At 34.9% G+C, this 21,832-nt stretch overlaps 2 protein-coding genes across 9 annotated transcripts in view; one reads left to right on the top strand and one right to left on the bottom strand.

Annotated features, from left to right (window-relative positions):
• Positions 1–4,809, top strand: part of LOC109106060 (protein Aster-A-like) — a 29,923-nt gene extending 25,114 nt beyond the window's left edge. For 6 of the 7 annotated variants that reach the window (XM_042741507.1, XM_042741506.1, XM_042741511.1 and 3 more), the window contains 6 exons: positions 50–280; positions 1,300–1,390; positions 2,220–2,231; positions 2,342–2,449; positions 2,526–2,646; positions 2,949–4,809. In XM_042741507.1, coding sequence (XP_042597441.1) covers positions 50–280; positions 1,300–1,390; positions 2,220–2,231; positions 2,342–2,449; positions 2,526–2,646; positions 2,949–3,044 — 659 coding nt within the window. In that variant the 3' untranslated portion in view covers positions 3,045–4,809. The remainder of the gene's footprint in view (positions 1–49; positions 281–1,299; positions 1,391–2,219; positions 2,232–2,341; positions 2,450–2,525; positions 2,647–2,948) is intronic. The other variant, XM_042741510.1, reaches the window with a different exon arrangement.
• Positions 4,810–6,695: 1,886 nt separating this feature from the next.
• Positions 6,696–19,661, bottom strand: LOC109106059 (sodium channel subunit beta-1-like). Of its 2 annotated transcripts, XM_042741503.1 has the most exons (6): positions 19,466–19,661; positions 12,309–12,475; positions 10,395–10,632; positions 7,920–8,061; positions 7,046–7,117; positions 6,696–6,956 (listed from the first exon to the last, which is right to left on the bottom strand). In XM_042741503.1, the coding sequence occupies exons 1-5, from the start codon at positions 19,659–19,661 to the stop codon at positions 7,051–7,053; spliced, it is 810 nt and encodes a 269-aa protein (XP_042597437.1). In that variant the 3' UTR covers positions 6,696–6,956; positions 7,046–7,050. The 2 variants fall into 2 exon arrangements, with proteins under 2 accessions (XP_042597437.1, XP_042597439.1); XM_042741505.1 differs by lacking the exon at positions 7,046–7,117.
• Between the last annotated feature and the right edge of the window lie 2,171 nt (positions 19,662–21,832).

Genomic DNA, 21,832 nt, shown 5'->3' with positions numbered 1-21,832 from the left:
ACCTTGACTGTGACATTGGTGCTAAAAATTATCCCATGTTCCTCGTCAGAGATGGAGGTGTGTAAGCTGGAAACGCTGTTACAGTCGGACGTTTCTGTAGTGAGTACCGGGGATTTGCCTTCTGCGGACTCCGCCAAGACTCCCCCCGGCCTGCGCAGACGCAAACGCAACTGTCCCAGATGCGCAGGAGAGCGGGAGAGAGAAAGGGACGGAGCGGGAGGAGGAGGCGGGGAGCGGGGCGACCGAGGAAATGGAGATGAGCGCGAAGGGCGAGAAGCTGGTGAGTCAGTCGATGCAGGGCAGCACCAGAACTGAATTCCATCAAGTCTGATTTAAGCGACCATGTGGAATGTGTTGACATCTAGTGGTGGAATGCATAATTGCTTTAACTGGACGAATCTGGGATGTGATTTTTCCATATTTATGCAGATTTCCATAATTTCTGACCTTAGAAGTATGACCCATGTGAATTATATAAATCTGAGCAAAAAAGCAAGAAAGAAATTAAGACAGCCATCAGTTTTAGCATTGTAATTTTACTGTTGCTCTGTAAATTAAATTAGATTATTATTAAATGCTCACTTTTATTTTACAGTACAGTATGCAATAGTAATATATCTTTGATTTGTAAAAATAATATAATTGAAAAATTTAACAAAACTAATATTTAATAATATATAATATATAAAATAATATTTAATTTAATAAAAATATTTAAATATATAATACTAATAATAATATGTACATCATGCTTTTACTGGAATAAACAGATATGTGAATTTTTCGATCTGAGAAGTATGATTTGTGTAAATCTGACAACTGTTGTTCTATAAAATAAATTATTATTTTTTATTGTTACATACTCTTTTATTTTACAGTACACTAGTTATTGCAGTAATAGTATGTCTTTTTATAATTAATAATTATAATTTAATAAAGTAAAAGTAATATTTTAAATAATAATTTAGATTTTCCTTTTAAATTATGAATTTTAAATATTAAATAATATTTATTTAGCTATAAATATTCCTATTGTAATTTTACTGTTGTCCTGTGAAAAAAAATAAAATAAAAATTATTATTATTATTAATATTATAAAATAATTTTGATAAAATAAAGAAATAAAACAAATTTTATAGTGCATTACTCATATTGCAATAGTAACACGTTTTCGAAGTGTTCAATACTTATAGAATTTTATATAATATATAATTCAGTTTTTCTTTTTTCTTTTTTTTTTCTTTTTTGTCCGTATCTGATCACATGCCTGCTAATGAGTAATTTTACTGTTTTTTCAGGTGCTCAGTATGTGAAATTAGGGATGAGGTGGCGTGGAGCCGGCAACAACAACAATAGCATCTCCACCATCCTGCTCATCGTGAGCTTCATGTGAGTGTTTTCAGCTTTGGCAGTCTGTAAATATTAGTCTGTGTGCATTTGTAATATCAAGGTTAACACGAACAAGATGAACAAGATTCAATCTGAGCTGACTGAGACCGCCAGGTCATCATCACTACAGTGGTGGCTTCTTTTTCTGCACGTTACACTCGGCTCTGATTTCTGAAGAGCAGAATGTACCGTAATGAGTGCCTCATTGGACAACACTTCTGATAATGTTTATTTTTAAAGTCAACGTGAATGAATCATTTCAAGAAAATTGCCATCTTTTACTGGTCCTCATATCATTTGAAACCTGTAAATTTTTTTTCTGTGTAACACAAAAGGCAGAATTTCCAAGCTGTGTTTTTCTATACAATAAACGCAGATGGGAACTGGTGTCTTCATTGTACTTTTTTTTTTTTCAGTAAATTGAGTAAATATTAACTTAAATTGAGTTTTTTTTTCTCACAAAAAGCTATCATACAGCGTCAGAAAAATTGGAACATAGCATCCAAGTATATAGACAGTAAGCTTTAAAGTTATAAAGACAAGCTAACAAAATATTTTTAGGTTCCGCTGAAGAAAAAAAATCAATGCAACATGAGGTTGAGTATATGATATTAGAAATAATAATTATAAGTTAACTATCCCTTTTAACATACTTCCTATTTTCTGTGCAATACTTTAGACCCCATTTAAAATAATACCAACATGTAAGGAGCATTTCTTCTTCTGTTTCTCTCTTTTTTTCTGTGTACTAATATGTCTCCTTGCTGATCCTCTCTCTCTCTCTCTCTCTCTCTCTCATCTTGATTTCCTTGCTTCCTCCTGCATGTAGGATCTGTGTCAGGTAGAGCCTCAGTCTGTGCTTCAAGAAAAGCGCGCACACACTTGTTCACCATTGATATTGCACCATCAAGTATAGAAGGCTATATTGAAATCTCTCTGTTCTTCCTTCAGTCTGGTCGTTCTGGTGGCTCTGAACATGATGCTCTTCTACAAACTCTGGGCGCTCGAGCGGGCCGCACACACGCTGGAGACCTGGCACTCGTACTCTTTAACTGACAGGTATAGGGTCAAACTGAGTGGCTGTACACACACGCTGTTTTTCAGCATACTGATTCTGTTCTGTTTCTTTGCGCAGTCCTCTGCCGCAGACAGCAGGAGAGTGGGCGCAGGTCCTGCAGCTCCAGAGGCAGTTCCACCAGGCCCAGATGAACAAATGGCAGCAGATCCTACAATCTTCCGTCACACTTCTGGATCAGGTGGGTGCTTGAGCTGAACTTAAGATGTCTTCATCAGGCTGCATTTGCTGAAAACAAGTTAGAAGTAATAACTGTCTGTCAATAAGTCTGTGAACATTTCGTGAAATTGTCCAGAAAAGTGCCAGAACCCTCTGTAAAAAGGTTGGAGCAACCAACCAGCTTAGACTTAGAATATTGGCTTTAATATCTTTCAGCAAGGGTTTTCTTGATGCTAAATCTTGTGCAAATAAGACAAGACAAATTTATTATGAAAACAATAAAAGCTAGTTTGATTTCATATTGTTTTGTCCTCTCTCTTGTAGATGAAACAGTCTCTGGAGAAGCTCCACAGAGGAATGATCACACCTGAGGTGCAGCAGGAGTCTGAATCCGAACCAGAAACTCTGACGGATCAGTGAGAGCGTACGGTAACCCCTTCACCCTACCGTGACATTACATAGCCGTCCACGAGGGGCCAAATCATAGACGGGACACGGTGCTCAACTCAGTGACATTAATGTTGGGATTGATGTGGGTATCTTCTAGCTCACCTTTGTGTCCCAGCAGCAGCTACAGGACTTTATACTAGCCGTATAACAACTCTTTTATTAATCAGAAAACCGTGAACTCTGGGTCTGAAGCAATAATAACACATGTACGGGAGCGTCTGTGACTTACAGCTGTGCTGCATCTTGAGCCGTTTGGTCCGTACTGCGTGTCTGAAAACTGAATTTCATCATGGACCTTTCAATAAAGAGCTTGGGAGAGATGCGCTAAAGATTTTAAAGAGGGATATGTCTGAAATCAACCTCCAACCGTCGTTTCACGATTGTTATTTTTATGTCGTCATGGGAGAGAACTTTCAATTTTCTCTCATGTTAGTGTTTTGCTGATTTCAGAGCTGTTACTGAAACTTGTTTAAAGTGTCAGACCATTGCAGTATTTATTTAATAGACTTGAATTACAGTCTAACGTCACTGTGTTTCTGCTCAAACAAGGACCAGTGCAGAAATGGGTGGAACGAGTGGTATGAATATGAATTCCCATTTTAGCAATAATCATGTGGAAAAATTGTAATGGGCAAAAGTGAATCTACAAGAAAGAATGCAAAAAGTCAAACTTTTACTTAGGGTAGAGCACCAGAGTGCAGATTGTTATACAATTTTAAGCATTTCTTCTTTCTCCCTAATGTTTTAGTTGCTATTTTTGTTTGAAATCCCTGTGTATTTATGACTTAGGAGTGAAAGGAGCTGTTTTGTGTAGTTGAGGTGTCGAGAAACTTGTCGAGTTTCACTGGAATCAAACTTGAACTGTTCAGGGTTACTATTAGCTTGAGCAGCTGATGTGCACACAGATCTTCTCAGAACTTCAGTCGTTCCTCAGGCTGGACGTTTGGGACCAACCAGAACTCAAGATCAGGAGGACCATTGTCTGTATGCCAGTCTCACACAGAACATGTCTGTTTCACCTCAAAAAAAACTTTTTTTTTTTTTTTGCATTGTGGCATTTTTATGACAATTAAGCACCCCTCATAATTTTTATTTAAATTTTTATTAAATAATTTTTTGTCTGTGATTCTCACTACACTAATGCAATAATGAAAACCATCCTGTCCTGTGCAGACAATTATTTTACATTAAAATAAGCATAATTTACAAACCGTAAAACAAATACTTTTGAATACTGTACAATTAATATATAAATTATCCTCAGTAATGGGAATTGAAATAAAACCAATGTCACAATTCAAAAAAAAAAAAAAAAAAAAAAAAAAGTATAGATTTTAATGAGAAATACTATGTGCATGTTCTTGGTGAGATTCACCCAGAGGCTATGAGTTGGATTTTTTTTTTTGGTCCTTTGTTTCATTAGTTTCATTAGTTACATTTGGACTGTCTGTTACTGATGTCCCCTGTCCAACCATTTCATTTCTGTCTCTGTATTTGTCGTGCCCTTCAGCCTCTGTGATCTCTCGCTCCTCTGAGTGTGTTATCAGAGTGTGTCTGTCTGTCTGTCTGCGGGCGCTGCTGTGCAAAGCCCTTGCTCTGAGTGATGAAAGTGTGTGCTATTTATTCGGGTCAGGGAGGGAGCGAGTGATGGTGGGATGTATTGTATAGACACGATTGTAAAGATGATTTGTGACGGTCACAAATGTATAATAAAAAATGCCAAAAATTGTATTTATTACTGTTTGGATAATTTCCTTTTTTCACAGGTTGATACTTCCTGAGCAAGTGGGGAAGTTGGTATGATTATGATTTTGTATGCTCATTTATTATCTGTTGTTGGTGTTAATTTTTTATTACTAGTTTTTGCTACTTAATATTTTTGTGGAAACCATTATCATTTTTTTTTTTTTGATTGTTTATTTAGATTTTTTTTTTTATTTATTTAGTTATATGTATTTTTTGTTTTTTTTGACCAATTTAATTTGTCCTTGTTTAATAAAAGTATACTTTCTTTTTCATTATATTTTATTTACCCCAAACTTTTGAATGGTAGTGTATGATTTCCACAAAAAAAAGTTAGGCAGTACAAATTTTATAACACTGAAACATAAATGTTACTTGAGCAGCAAATCAGCATATTCGAATGATTTCTAAAGGATCATGTGACGCTGAAGACAGGAGTAATGATGCTGAAAATTCAAATTTAACATCATTGGAATAAGTTACATTTTAAAATATATTTTAATAAGAAACTGCTCCTTGAAATTATAATAATATTTCACAATATTTCTGTAATACTGTGTTTTACTATATGATGAACCCTTAATCTCGCATGTAGATCAAGAGGGAGAAGATTCAGAAAAACACATCAGCTGTATTTTTAAATGTATTTTATTATATACTTGTCCATGATTTTTTTGGCCAGCAACATTTTCACTTCAACCTAAAATGCACCCTGGAATTGTTGAGGCCGTCAAGTCGTTGTGTTGATACTTTACAGAGGTGCAGACATCATGTCAGATATTCTGTGACATCTAAGTGTTAGTACGATATCATCTATGTTTAGTAATCACAGCACTAAAAGCAGCTGTGGAGTTAAAAGTTTTCCTCGGTCGAGGATGAAACGGATCTGGTGTTACAACAGTCTAAGACGGTATTTAAAATCATGCAGTAAAAATCTCCAATTTAACAACCACCTAATGAAAGATATAAAAAGTAAGAAAACCAGAGTTGGGCTACTATAGAGGGAGAGGAAAGACAGGAAGCTTCTTGCTGCATTTGTGAATGAAAACGATTCATGTTTTCTTTTGAAATGATCATGCATGTGGAGCCAGAGGCATAAACATCTTTCCTACTGGAGGCACATTTTAAACTTCATTCAGTCTCAATTGATTTCATGCAGCCCTTGATTATCTTGTCAGCAAAGACATAAAGAAAAGTAGAGGAATTCTGAGGCCAGCTTGAGAAATTAATAGCACAAATCCTCTAAGGCACATTGCTTTTAATATTTTTATCACATATATTTATTAGCATATACGTGACATTCATTAGCTTCGCTATTATTTCTTTTAAAACCTCTCACTGGTACATAGTAATTCACTTAAATTGTCATTACATCTATAAAAACATCATGACCAGCACCCTGTATTAGTCTTTAATGCCTTGGTATTAAGATTTTAAATAAATAAAGCACAAAATAATGGTTGTGGGTGAAAAGCAGACGTTGTGAGGACCATAAAGCTATTCGTATCATTCTCTTAAATGTTGTGGTTAACTTAGCAGTGTTTAATTACATTAGTTCTGGTTAAAATCCCCTGTACATGACACACAGTTTTCAGATAGGAAGCTCTTGTAAATGTGCGTTGGCATTAGCTATGTAATGCTAATCACATGTCCCTATAGCTACCAAACATGAGATGTTATGATTCCTTTATATATATTAGAGGTGTAATGGTACACAAATATGACTTGTCGTTATGTACTTCGTTTTTTTTTTTTGGAGGGGGGGGCGTAAAATTTTTTTTTTTTTTTTTTTTTTTTTTTTTATATAATGCTTTACTGAACAAACCAGCCTACAGTTCTGTTACACCCCTAATATATAAGTTTTATTTATTTTTTAATATGTATGTTTGATCTTTAAATAATGTTATAAATATGTTTCAATCCACCATTCATTCATTAACCTCAAAGTTCTCATCTAGAGCCTTAAAACACACGATGTGTTCCTGTGTGTTTCCCTGATGGTTAGAATGACGGTTCTTTCACAGTCATACACAGAGGTCAAAACAGCAGCCCTGTGGCTTCACAGAGATCCGGTGATGTTGACAGAGGAGGCCATGATGGATGGAGCGTCAAGCTTTTGGCTTGAGACTTTTTTTGGACCTGAAATAAAATGAAAGGCAGATTGTTTAACTGACTTGGAATGCAAAAATTCCAGATGTGACCATCACAGTTACATTTAACGAACCCACCTGTGTTATTCTGCCACCGCTACACCTGCACAATTATCTTTGCTCTCCGAGGTTATAGCTAAATATTCCGCCCTAAGAGAACGGAAGGAGGGAAAGAAAGGCAGAAGGGACAGAAAAGTTCATGAAGAAGGGCGAAAGGTTTTGAGAACAGCAGCTTGTAGAAAAATGTAGATCAGTTTGGGATTAAGGGAAATATAGTTTCGAAGGAAGAAAAGCAGTGAAATCTAGAGGCGGAAAGGTAAATGTTTTTTTGTTTTGTTTTTAATTATAGCATTTTTCTATATTTTTTTTTTCATTTATAAAACCGATGTTTTAGTTTTCACTGCATGTTTGTTGGCTTTGAAACCAGCTTTCCACTTCACAAGATGATAACTGATGCACTGGAGTCACTTGGATTACTTGTGGATTATTGTGATGTTTTTATCAGCTGCAGAGGATCCATTGATGGGCAAGTGATGTAATGCTTCTTTTTCTGATTAAGAAACAAAATCTACATCTACATCTTGGATGGCCCGATTTTTATTTTTGGGTGAACTATTCTTTTAAAAATAAAGATACTAAAGAACCTTTTTCCATTAAATAATGATTTGTGGAATTTAAAGGTTCAATGGAGTGTACAGAGTGTACATGCTAATGCACTAATCCAATAAGTTCACAAAATGAGCAAAATTTGATTTTACCATGAAACTAAATAAAACTAAATAGATTTTCACGTCTGTTTATGGTGATATGGTCAATATGTTTAATCCCAAATTTCCTGTTTTAATAGGATATCCCTAAGGGTCCTTTATGAGGCTGACAGGTGTTTATTATCAAGAAAGAGCAAACAGAAAGGAAGTCTGAGGAAAATGGAAACTGTAGACATGCGACTCACTGGCTATCTTTCAGTGCTCCCTCTCCAGCTGCTGCGATCTTCCTGTAACAGTAGACCATCTCCACCAACAGCCACAACTGCAACACGATGATAGACACGTACATCATGATCTCAGAAAAGATGGACGCCATGCCTCGTGTAGCTGGGGTGAGTGAGAAAAAATTAAAATTCAGTTCAGAAATCGATATTAGGCTCTTTTATAACTTTCACACTTTCATACAGTCCATAACACCTTATCGAATTACTTTTGACTGATTTATCACCGTCAGCAAATATGACATGTTGTCACCAGAAGCATCAAAGCAGACATGTGACCCCTCAGATTCCTCAAAAGCTGATTTTGAGTGCATCAACAACAGAAAATTATAATTTGATCATTTGGCTGTTTATTATGCATTGTATTAATGGTGGAAAGTGTTTGTCCAAAATACTCTGCACATACTTCCCCCTAAAACACAAAATAAGACATCAGCGCCTTGCCTTGTGATGACTGGCTATCAAACTCAGTCTAAAATTGTTCATTACAGTGGGATCTGAACCTTATAGAAGCCTCTTTTAAACTCAAAAATAGAAAGGCTACTTGGAAGATTAAGATAAACTTTACTGCCAGAAACGTGGCAGTCCAAATTGTGATACAAAATTTTTATAAGAAAAAAATGGAAGATTATAAGAGTAAAAATTATATTTTTTTTGTTTTTGTTTGTATTTGTGTGATCTGGCTTGTATTATTGGATTTTAGTTTTTTGTTATTTTAGTATTTTTTTTTATATTTTTTATTATTTTTATATTTTCAGGTTTCATTTTAAATTTAGTTTCAATTTTAGTAATTTTTTGTTATTTCTATTAGTTTTTACATTTCTGTTTAGCTTTAATTTATATTTCAGTTTTTGTAGTAATAGTACTTCAACTATAACATTTTATTTCAGTTAGTTGCCAAAGTTAATTTATTTTAAATTTTCCATCTAATATTTATATTTTATTTTATTTTATTTCAGCTTTATTTTAATTATCAAAAACAAAATGTTACATATTAAGTCTGTTTTAATCAACAATAACAACACCGTTGACGCTTTGACTAATGGGACATGGTTTTATACACAATTTTCCTTAATAATTTGTAATTTACTATTTGTTTATTTTGTTTTCCTACAAAATGCTTTATCTTTTTAGCATAGTTATCAAACTTATATCAAACATTGTTGCCATATACAACACACTGGGATGTTTGGAGCAGTTTAAGTACTTGTTTGAAAACAAGCTCAAAGAAAAACAAATTACAATAATGTTGTTACATCAATCCACTATAAAAAAAATGTTTTAAATAACATCCTTGCTTTCAAACAGATAAGCATTGGTGAGTCAAGGACACCAATGATGATGAAAGCCTTGGTGCTGCTGCTGCCATGAAAACACTTTGCTTTCAGGGCCGTGTAAAGGCAATGACAGTGTCCTTGTTTTTGACATTTCAAAGGCATTTCTATTCGGTGTTGACTCATCTTTCTTTATGGACACACCCTTGAGTTCCTTTCCAGGCTGAACTGTGGATATTGCTGGCCAATGATGTTGTCACCTCCTTACTTTTATTTGTGTCTGTTTACATTTGTGTCATCTCGTGTAAATCTCCTTATTCCCACTCTTTGTTTTAAAGGGATACTCCACCCCAAAATGGAAATGTTGTCATTAATCACTTACCCCCTTGTCGTTCTAAACCCGTAAAAGCTTTTTTTGTCTTTAGAACACAATTTAAGATATTTTAGATGAAAACAGGGAGGCTTGTGACTGTCCCATTGACTGCCAAGTAAATTACACTGTCAAGGTCCAGAAGAGTATTAAAGACTTTGTCAGAATAGTCCATCTGCCGTCAGTGGTTCAATCTGAATTTTATGAAGCGACGAGAATACTTTTTGTATGTAAAGAAAATAAAAATTATGACTTTATTCAACAATTCATCTCCTCTGTATCTCTCAACATCACTGTAGCGGCATTTTGGAGAATATTTGCTGAACGCAAGCAGCTTACGCTCTTCTGTGTCAGCCGCGACACAAGGATAGGTTTTTTACATGTATTTACGCTTTAATTTGAACAAAAACAGCGCATCTGTGCAGCGCGATGCAGATGTTCTCCAAAATGGCGCTACAGTGATGTGGAGAGACACAGAGGAGACAAATTGTTGAATAAAGTTATTTTGTTTTCTTTGCGTAGAAAAAGTATTCTCGTCTCTTCAGAACGTTACGGTTGAATCACTGATGGCAGATGGACTGTTCTGACGATGTCTTTCATACTCTTCTGGACCTTGACAGTGTAGTTTACTTGGAAGTTAATGGGACAGTCTCAAGCCTCCGGTTTTTCATCCAAAATATCTTAAATTCTGTTCCAAAGATGAACAAAGCTTTAATGGGTTTGGAACGACATGGGGGTAAGTGAATAATGACAAAATTTTCATTTTGGGGTGGAGTAACCCTTTAATGAACATACCTTTGCCTACTACGTTGATGTTGATAAACTTGGTGGAGCTGGTGCGGTACTTGTAATTGGGGAAGACAAGGGTGCGGTCGAAGAAACATCGATAGATGCCGGTGTCGTTGAAAGTGATGTTAAGGATGAAAATTGAGCCGTCCTGCACATCATTGGTTTTTTTACTGCCGTTCCAGGCCAGGCGGTCATCGAAGCGGTCATCCGTTATGTAGCCTGATATATTTGCATAACTGTAGATCTAATTGTAAGAAAGAAGAACTCTTATTAGCTTGTGAGACTGCTGTGAAGGACACAGCATTTATTCAGCAACCAAAACACCCATTTTTAAATTCTCCAGTATTTTGTGTCTCTAAAAATAGCTGGTATAAAGACACAATGTCTGTATTTTGCTCCACACTGCCCCCTTTCTACAAAAGAGCACTAGCAGGTTAAAGAGATGTGAAATTCTGCCAACATTTAGTTGTTCCAAACCTGTATGAGTTTCTTTCCTCTGTGAAATACAAAAGAAGATATTTTGAATGTTGGTAACCAAACTGTATGGAACAAATATACTATGAAAGTCAAAGGCTACCGTTTTGTCAACTGTTTGGTTATCAGCATTCTTCAAAATATCTTCTTTTGTGTTCAACAGAATGAAGAAACTCGCACAGGTTTGGAACAACTTGATGGTGTGTAAATGATGACAGAATTTTCATTTTGGGTAAACTATTCCTTTAATGGTCATAGAAGAGCTATAAATGTAATATCATTTTCAATTTTAGTTTTTCAAAGTCATGTACTGTAAATGAGAAAAATCAGTTTTTTAATATAATAATAATAATAATAATAATAATAATAATAATAATAATAAAAGCAGTATATTAACATAAAAAAAGAATTAATAAAAAATTGAGTTTTGGTCTGTTCTATAACTGTTCATTGGCTAGATGGTGGTCTTACCCTGAAAAAAAAAAAACTGGTAAAAGATTTACTTTTATAACTCATTATAATATAAGTTGCTAGAAAATTCTGCAAAATTTACAAAAACAAGAGAAAGTAATATTGAATTAAAAATTTAATTTTGAAGAAGAAAGACTGAAATAGTATTTTCTTGTAAAATGTTATCTTTTTTTATCAGCATGAATAATTTTACAGTGTAGTGATAATATAGTTTCTGTTGGACATTAGTACATATAATTGAGTACATTTATACTTTATTACATTTAATTCTCTATTAAATGATTTTATAAATCTTTATCCAGTATTCTGGAGAGGCCATAAAAAGGGTAAAATGTGCAGAAACTGTGAAAACTGCAGGACATAAAATTAGCTTTGTATTACTTTTAATATGCCAATAATCTCACATTTTTAATGGAACTGTAAATATTAAATATTACAAAATATTTTTAAAGTGTATATAATATATTCCTCACGCTATGTAATGTTTCTCATTCTCATTCATTATCGCATAACAAATATAATTCAAGTAATATAATATGCTGCCTCTCACAAATGACTGTGGCATAACATTGAAATTGATTGTTTGTTGGCACTGTACTTTTTTGGTTGTTGTAATAGCAAAGGGCTTAATCTGCCCTCCTTGTAAAATGTCCGCAGATTCCGCTCGGGAATGTTCATTTTTGAAAATGTGCAGTAATTCACTTCTGACCACAAAGACAGTCATAGCAAATGCATGATTCTGGCTTTGCATTAAAAATGTTTTAAATCTGCTTTGAGGTTTAGATATTTGTTTTTTTTAACCATGGAAATCATTTAGCTGCATTGATTGCAGGCACGCAGCTGTACTATAACTTTTGGACAAAAAAAGGATTTGAAAAAGCAACTGCACATTAATTTAGGTAATGCATCATGTGCAATTTGACTTAAGTAATGTGAAGTTGAGCTGTAATGCCTGGTGTTTGGTCTCATACTCACATGTGCAAATTCACTCTCGCCTTTGGCCATGAACCACCAGTCCACTGTGGCAAAGGCCGGTACCTCCCCTCTCTTCTTGCAAGAGATACAGCCCAATTTAAAGCCTTTCCCAATCACTGCCTCTGTGTCGGAGTCCACTTCCACACACGCCCCATGGCAGAGCCAAGCTACAGGAAGAACAAAACATTCAGTGACAGAAAAACAGACACAACTGCCTTACTTCATAAAGCACTCTATTAAGTCTTAATGATGCCCACTTCTTGTTTAGAACTGACAGGCATTACTGCGTCAAAATCTCCTTTTCTTTATTTATTTTTTTGCATACATTCCCATTTTTTGGAATTATGCATGCTGGATTTTTAGTTCAAGGCAGAGCGTTTTTTTCTAAGTTTTATTTCCACTCATAAAAACTGATTGTGCATTGAAATAGTCAGAATTAACTGTGATCTCAGAGCACAATATTTGCTTGGTTTTTTTTTTTTTTTTTTTGAGGGGAAATAAATTGTTAGCAGTGAGCTGATGCTTTTTTCAAGGCATTAATCTATTTCAAATATAGATGCAAGTCTCTATATATGTCAGGAAGCCGCAAATATCAGAAAAAAAGAACACACCTGATATTCCAAGTATCTCTCTCTCACACTTCCCCCTGCAGTTTCCACATAGACATCTGCATCGCTCTCAACCAATGATCTTTTTGCAATTCTGACCTCTGGAGAAGTATATATTGTGCAATGAAATGAGGGACAGGAAACATTGCACACACATCAATCACAGCTACAGATTTACATTATTAACTAGAGTCGTCCTGTAGGACTTTCTGCTATATTGATTTTTTTTTATTTTTTTTTATGGGCATCTCTTTACTGTAATACTCAGGAAAACAATATTTACGATTTGCTTTTGATGGCTGAGAGGAAAGGGGGAAGGATAGAAAAAGTAAAAATTAGTGCCACATCAACTGGAAGGCAAGAGAGGAAGAAAACAAGAGAGATAGAAAGAGGTAGAAAGAGAGTTAAACATTTCAGTGTTACATCCATCACATCACTGATCATCATTGACAGAGATTTATTGGCCTCTGATTGGCTGGGTAGACTGGGAAGGAAAGACAATTATCATAGAAACGTTACAGTTTGAGAGTAAAGGGTAAGAAAGGTATAAACACATGCTGACACACTCCTAAAACATGCTAACCAATAGAAGGCTGAAATCTAAATTTGATACTTTTTAAGTAAAACACCAAAAACTACAATTAATTATTTTAATGAGGCATCATGCCTTTGTAATTTACAATATGACAATGTATTTTAATTCTTAGATTTGCTAAAGATTCCAACCAGCTAATAAAAATATATTCTAAGACTATTTCCCATAAATTTTTACAAATGTTATGAATGTCCTCTTTTTAATCCTTTTTTTTTTTTAAAGGATTAGTTCACTTTCAGAATAAAAAATTCCTGATGATTTACCCCCATGTCATCCAAGATGTTCATGTCTGTCTGTCTTCAGTCGAAAGGAAATTAAGGCCTTTGAGGAAAACATTCAGGGATTTTTCTCCATATAGTGGACTTGATATACTTTTTAACCACAAATGCTCATCTTGCCGAAAACGTTTCACTAGATAAAATTCTTATTCCTTGGCTGGGATTGTGTAGAGTGCTTTGAAGTTGCACTGAAACTGCAATTTGGACCTTCAACTCGTTGGGTCCCACTGAAGTTCACTATATGGAGAAAAATCCTGGAATGCTTTCCTGAAAAACATTCATTTCTTTTTGACTGTAGAAAGAAAGACTTCTTGGGTGACATGGGGGTGAGTTTTTTCAAATTGGGCTGTATCTCTTGCAAGAAGAGATTATGAGGGAATTTTTATTCTGGAATTGAATTATTCCTTTCCTAAAGTATTCCTTACATTCAGTTTATGTTTGTTCATAACTTTGAGAGAACCTTGCTGGAACATTAGCCAGAGTTCTGATGAACATCTGAGTGTAATAGAAAAGAAAAAATGTAGAATGAGGACTTTGCATCGTTTTTTATTGGATTTTGAGATGTAAGCATTGCACTCAAAAGTGAATGTAAGCTTGTAGTTGATTGTATGAAAGTAGTGGGGTTTAAGCAGACTAAATGATTGGAGACGTCCAACATGTGTCACAAAAAGATCAATAACATGCATTTACAAAACAGATAAATGGTGAATTTTGATTTCATGCTGACTTTAGATGACAGCAACAAAGATCTGGGGATTTTAAGGAATCGAAATAAGCACGATACGTCAATGGACTCTATAAAGTATGGGACTGAAGGAGACATTGCCCTTTAAAAGCAAAGGAGAGCCAGTATATGCACAATAAGCTGACCTCAGACCTGTCAAAAATTCCCATCTACACTTCTGTCAATGTCACTGCAGCAGCAGGGTCATTACATAACACTTTTTACAGAGATTACATTATGCAACTTATTCCAGATTAGACAGCACAATGGACGCTTAATCCCAGGATTGAATTAATGCATTAAAGTGTTGAATTAGGCCATATTAAATGCATGCATTTTTGGACGGAAATGTGAGAGACGTCAATTTCACAAATGCTTTTACCCAAAGCAACTTGTATTGCATTCTAATCAGTCCATGCATTTCCTGGGAATTGAACCTATGACCTTGTTGATGTTTGCTCTACTGTGGTGCAATGAGACATACAAAGATAGAGAAGAAAACCCCTTTTGAGAGCTGATTCAGGCTTGAAAACAAGCAGCAGAGGAAAACGTTTCCATGCCAGCCAGCATTCTCAATCTGTATAGCAGTGACATATACGGTCTGGCCTCATGAGAAATGGCAAAGATCTGTGACAAACACTGAGCTCCAGGGTGGAGACTTTCCATGGAAACAAGGGCTCTTTGATACATCACCAAATATGTGATATCAAGTTGGCCAGTATTTTTTTCACTTTGGTCTAACAGTCGTCCTGTTGAATCACCATGTTCTCATCTCCATCCCCTCCAGTCTTTAATCTATTTTCTACAATGAATCTACAATGAGCGATTCTGTTGGAGAGCCACTGGTCAAGGGTAAATAGCAAATGGCAGTGATATTTCCACAGGCGACCAGATCTAAAGACAAAGCCTGTTCTTTTTGAGCTCTAAGAAACATCCATCACATCCATTTTTGAAACTGGGCTGATGGGTGGGCTGCGCTACAATTTCTCTTTTCCTCATGCAATTGCCATTCCCTTAGCTTCTCAATTTAACTGATGTAAGATTTAAATATTAAACCAGCGAGAGACGTCCTTCATACATTATGTCCTTGCATGCCCTTGCCCAGATTTAGCATTCACGTTCTCTGCGCCCTCCCCCACCGTCTCATCTCCTTTCCAACACGCACACGCGTGCATTCAGACACACCTTTTCTCACATGCACTTCAATTTTCCACAGTGCCAGACCCGTGCATGCACAAAACCTGCGTCACTGCTTTCTGAGCCAACATGACAGTACTGGATTCTGTTGAAAATCTGCTTGGAATACAAAGACTCGCTCCTCATTGGTTTGCCTGTTTCTAGGCCTCTGTTTTTAACCTCTGTTAAATGATTAATAGCCATCTTCCTTCCGCCCCCCAACCTTTCTAAGCTGTTCAAATAGGACTAATCAGCAAAACAGTCATCCTGTCTGCTAATGCTCAGTGGCGCTGTCTTGGCAGTTGGCCAGTAGATCCATTATAGATTGCTTGATAAGCAAGACATACTTACTAAATGATATTAAAACACATTTGCTATTTTTAAATCATATTTTTTTTTACCTTAGGAGCACTTTTTATCATGCTTAAAAGGAATGGTTAACCCAAAAATGGAAATTTGATGTTTATATGTTTATCTGTTTTGCATTAGTGATTTAGGTGTGTAGGTTGAATAAGTGCATATGACAATTGACACTAACTCAATTAGGAGCGTCAATGGTCCACTTGAGAGATAGGTGGCGGTAATGCATTTATAAGTCTGCGATCCGCCATAAAGCAAGAAGAAGAAGATGACGCCTCGCGGCTGCTGCTGAGAACGCGCATAGGAGGACATGCTCAGGAGAGTTCTAACAGTTCAGACACTGTGTGAATCAGAGGTAAAAAACAATATAAATACCGTTCAGTTTCTTGCACAGACCGATCATTTTGTGTCTTTACACATCAGTGTATCGTCAAGTTTTGTTTGTGTATGGTTTTTTTTTTTTTTTTGGTTTTAGTGTATGTTTTAGCTGTGATTCCCATCCACTTATATTATAAGAGTGATAGACTGCAACGGTTTGAGTTAAAAATCTTGGTTTGTGTTCTACTGAAGAAACCAAGTCACTTATATATTGGATGCCCTGAAGGTAAGCAGATAAACATCAAATTTTCACTTTTGGGTGAACTCTCCCTTCAAGTTAGGTGGTTTGTTCATTGGAATCCACTGATATTAAAAGGAAATGGTTGATATGATAAATAGTAAATTGAATAAAAAATGACCTAAAATATAATTCTATATTATTTTGTCTAAATAAAATTTTAAAATGTATTTGTGTGTTTACTTTAAATATTTTAATTTATTTTAAGTTTAAGGGGATTGTCCATTTGGATTTAAATTTTTTTTTTTTTAATTCTTAAATAATAAATAGCCTGTATTAAAATTCTATATAGTTTTGTTTTAATAAAATAAATTTATATTCTTTTATAAATAACATAATAATTTAAATTCTATTTATCATGATATTAAAATGTATGAAAAATTTATATTTATTTTGATATTTGCTTAATTTTACATTTGTTATTAAATTATTAGGGACTATTGGCAAATATAACTTTAAGAGAGTGTTAGATGATGGCAAAGTAATCTAAATGTAAAAATAGGGAAAACCAACTTTTCAACAACTCAATATCCAACATGAAAAAAATATATATGGGCAGGTATGGTATTAATGTTGTGTGTCCTTATTAAAAAGTACATAACCTATTACAACACAGTGGTGTTATCTGCCACTATTGAAATGTTGCATGCTTTTTTCTTCAGTTTGTAATGCAATTTAATGAAAAGTCCATCATATTGTAGGACTAAAACATTGTATGCTGTATATATGTATTTCAGTCAGGACTATTTCTGCCAATTTTTCTTAACTGCATCCACCTCCCACTGCTTCACTCCATGTTTCCTTCAGAACTACTGAACGCTCGCTGCCAGCTAATCATCGTCCAGTAACATGCACACACCTAACAAAGATACATTAACATCCACAGCATCGTGCATCACCAATCCAGACGGTCTAATGCCACTCCTGGAGTACAGTGTTTGAAGCAAGATATGATACAGCTGTTAAACAGTCGGTGAAACTGTTATCACATTAGGTGTCTGTTGAGATTGGTGGAGACTCGCACAGTGTGAACAGCACAAGAAGACTGTGATAATTACAGGTCCCGATTTCTATTAGTCTTCATTTAAACCATTCTCTTTCATCTCTTCTAAATAATGGTTCCTTAAAGCCCCTTACAGTGATCCTGAGAGATGACTTACTGTACCAAAAAGGTGTTACACAAGTACAGTTGTGATACAGTTCTCCTTTTGAGCTTTCACATTTTCTAGTTTTAACCTTCTGCTCCAACATTTTTTACTCCTTCCTTAGGGCATGATACGTAACATCATGTATTAAGGAAATATGAAGGAATATTACATATTTGATAGATAGAATCAGTGCAACCATAAATGCAACTATTATAAGCATAACATATGCTTAATCACCTTTATGAGCTGCTTTGGTTAAAAGGGTCTGCTTAATGTTTTAAATTTTAATCTAAATTAATAAATTAGTGCAATAAAGCACAGCTCATCATGCAAATTGAAATGTATGTTTCTTAGCAAACAGATTCTTACCTCTTACAAAACGTGCATCATTTGATTGCAGTACTTATGGAGAATTAGCATACAAAATAATAAAGACTTGCATTGGAAAACAGGTGAAACATTTAAGCAGCTGATAGCCGCTGAGGCATAACTGACAACACCTGTTCCCCAGAGAGTGATTTATTTCCATCACTGGTCTTCTTACAGTCATAGATGAAAGATATTCAGGCTAGGCATGAGCACTGACAGCCACATATTTTGGACACTCACTACAAACACCAAACAAAACAAAGCATTCACAACCAACTAGAAGATAATAACAGCTTGTTACAGAAGCAACCAAGCTTTGGGCAAGAGCTATATTACTGTCTGGACCACCCCGATCACACGCTGCTCCATTTTAGCATCAACACACTCTCTACAAACAGTGACAGCTGGTTTGGGTTTTTACTCAGCAGTCCGGGAACCCCAAAACCCATAAACACACCCACTGCCATCTAAGACTAAATAAACAAATGCAAAGACATACCACCACTGAACAGGTGCTAAATTGGTGATTGGGTCACCAAGTAAAAAAAAAAACTTTGCAATGAAGCAACTAATGTTACTTCAGGTGCAATTTTTTAATGTCTAATAATTAATCACAAATGGCTCTGGTAAGAATACATGTGCTGCAGTACTTCTCATAATAATAGCCGTAATAAAATAATAATAATTAGATTTTTATATATCATAAATCTGTATATACATTAGTATACAATTAATTTCATATATACTGTATGTGCATGAATATATATATATATATATATATATATATATATATATATATATATATATAATATATATATATAATAGAAAAATGTAAATAGAAATCTAAAATTATAAATATAACATTTTGTAAAAAATATATAAAAAGTAATGTGTATATGTATGTACACATTTTAATTAGTTTATTATTTGTGTATATATTTGTTTCTATCTATCTATCTATCTATATGCAGTATATAAAATTATAAATAACATTTTGAATATGTATAAAATATATAATAATAAAATAGTCTGTGTGCATGTATATAAATATATGTATATGTATGTATGTTTATTATAGTGTTTGATCTATCTATCCATCCATCCATCCAAAACACTTTAAAAATCACACCTATGACAGCAGCAGATTCAATTTATCTTGAGAGTTGATTTCTGCTATACGGGTACCTGCAGCTTTTTCATGGCCTGATTGACACAGACAGAGATAAAGGCTGTGAGGCTTGAAATGTGACTCAAATGTTCCATGGTGCGCTTAAGACACTCACCGTGTGTTAAATTCAACAGCACAGGGACCCACAGAAGCCGCAGTGCAGACATCTTCATAGATGATAGGTGTTGCTTTCGGAAGTCATGTCTCTTGTCTTTCACACACACGCACACAAAACACAGGCTCAAACTGAAGAGCAGGAGGTCTCGGCCAGTAGTCCACAGCGAGACAGGTGCTCTGCGAAGAAAATACATTTTCTGGATCTGTGAACAGATGAGCTTGACAGTGCAGAAAACACTAAGATGATGGTGGGCTTCACTTTTAGTTTAGACCCTGATGATGTTTCCTCCTGTCCTTCTAGTCTGGTGGGAGATGAGTGTTGTGATGAGGAGCAAGGCAGTCCAGTGAGGGAGCATCAGAGATGTGACGCCCTCTGTGCAAGTGATCGGTTTCATAAGTCCAGGCACAGAGTATTCAGTTACTCCATGAAAGAAAAAAGAGCTGAGATGCCACACTCAAGTTTCAGTCAGTAACTGTTCTTCTTGACCTATTTATATGTTAACAAGTACTTTCTTAATAATGGATGCTAAAACACTTTTTGTTGATAAAACACTTTGATTAGTATCTAATCTGATTTCTGTAATATATAGGCTATAGTGATATATTCACTAAATGTTTTCTTGGTGTTTTTTTGACAGTGGAAGACTGATCTGAGGTTTGTAATGCAAGACAAGTGACATTAATTAATATTTTGTGCTATACATTTATGTTAAACATTGGTTGTCTAAGAAAAAAAAAACAATTTTAATTGAGGCAATGTTTTCCACAGTGAGTTTGAAATGTAAAATGAAGATTCTTAATGATAATGTGTCTTTGGCTTCATGCAAAGATACATTCAGACATTCCCTTCTACTATGAATTATATTTATTGCTTATGTCTTTTTTGTGAGTTATTGCTTATGTTAGTGTGTCAACCTGAAGATGTATCTCTCAGAATCAATTTCAACTTAATAGGTTTATTGCCAATTAAGAAGAGGAATGGCATGTTAAATGTATGCTTTGAAGACATTTACATTGCATTGTACATAAAGTAACAACTGTTGTTTTAGCAGGCTACCCATATGATGAACTTAAATATTGGATTTAATGTTTGTGTCTTTGTCTCATTTAAATAAACGCATATGAAGTTGCTAACACGTGCGGTAAGTGTTTACTATGACCGGATGTAGTTATGGCTCAAGCCATCTTTTACTTTACTAAAGCGTCTGTAATTTACGCCTGTCAACAATCAAGGCATAACAGCAAATAATGATCACCAAAAATATGCTAATAATACATCATTCATGCTTCTACGTTACATATAATATAATTTAAACTACATTCCATATATGTTTAAACAATAACGTTATTCAGTTGCCATTTTCCTGTATAGGCTACAACTGATGCAAATATCAACAACGTCGATGTCAGTTGGTTAGGATCCCAAAAACTGCTTCTCAGTGGATGAAGTCGATTCGCTCGAGCCGTTTAATCATTGCGTTGGTCACGCGGGGTGTTTGTTTGTGGGTCACGGATTTAACCAAACTGTGGTGCAGTCCCAGCAGGCGCGTGCACACATAGACATCAAAGGGGGCTCGAGCACCTGCCCTTTTTCTTCTTCGTGAGAAAGTGCCCTTTTTCTGTAGTTTATACACACACACACACACACACACACACACACACACACACACACATATATATATATATATATATATATATATATATATATATATATATATATATATATATTGCATAGGTTAGACCAGTGCGTGTTCTTTCACTGCATGATTCAGTTTATTAAAGTTCATTTAGAATTATCATAAAATTAAAGATATGGGGGCAGAAATGTATATATTTATATAATTTCATATAACGTTAGTTAATAAGTATCACGCGGAGACTGACGTTTTTTCTAGCCAGAAAGCAGCATGATTACAAATGTGATATTGATTTTATACTGCAGCTCAATAGACAAGAATTTAATATTAAGACACTTACGTTTTAGACACAATATTGACGGTTTTTGCTCTACTTCGCCAACAAATATAATTTCAATTTGCGTCTCTGAGCAACTAGACGCAGTTTTGTTCCTGAATGAAGTAACAGTATTAATTCATTTGTTACTGCAGGTTAAATAGATTCATGTCCTGCATTAAACAGAGTGTAAATGCATCTAAATGCCCCTTCTAACGCTGCTTCTGTGTTTTCTCTGCATTGCAAAGATGAATTTTGTCAATACTGATTTCATTTGCTTTGGTAACAGCCCAAATTACTTATTATTCTATTTGACTGATTCAATTTAAGAATTTGACTGAAAAGATGATGCACACTTTTAGAACAAAAGGGCTTTATAAAGGTAAAACTGTCCATAAAAGGTAAAAAAAAA

The sequence above is a fragment of the Cyprinus carpio genome, chromosome B16 (assembly GCF_018340385.1).
Source record: "Cyprinus carpio isolate SPL01 chromosome B16, ASM1834038v1, whole genome shotgun sequence".
In the NCBI taxonomy this organism is placed as follows: Eukaryota; Metazoa; Chordata; class Actinopteri; order Cypriniformes; family Cyprinidae; genus Cyprinus; species Cyprinus carpio.
This window is presented reverse-complemented; position numbering and strand designations above follow the sequence as displayed.

Excerpts from the sequence above, each read along its gene's own strand:
- LOC109106059 (XM_042741503.1), bottom strand. The coding sequence starts at position 19,661 with ATGTATTTTCTTCGCAGAGCACCTGTCTCGCTGTGGACTACTGGCCGA. Across the intron at positions 10,633-12,308 it reads GCGAGAGTGAATTTGCACAT|ATCTACAGTTATGCAAATAT; the intron begins GTGAGTATGAGA and ends TCTTACAATTAG. Across the intron at positions 8,062-10,394 it reads CATCAACGTAGTAGGCAAAG|CTACACGAGGCATGGCGTCC; the intron begins GTATGTTCATTA and ends CACTCACCCCAG.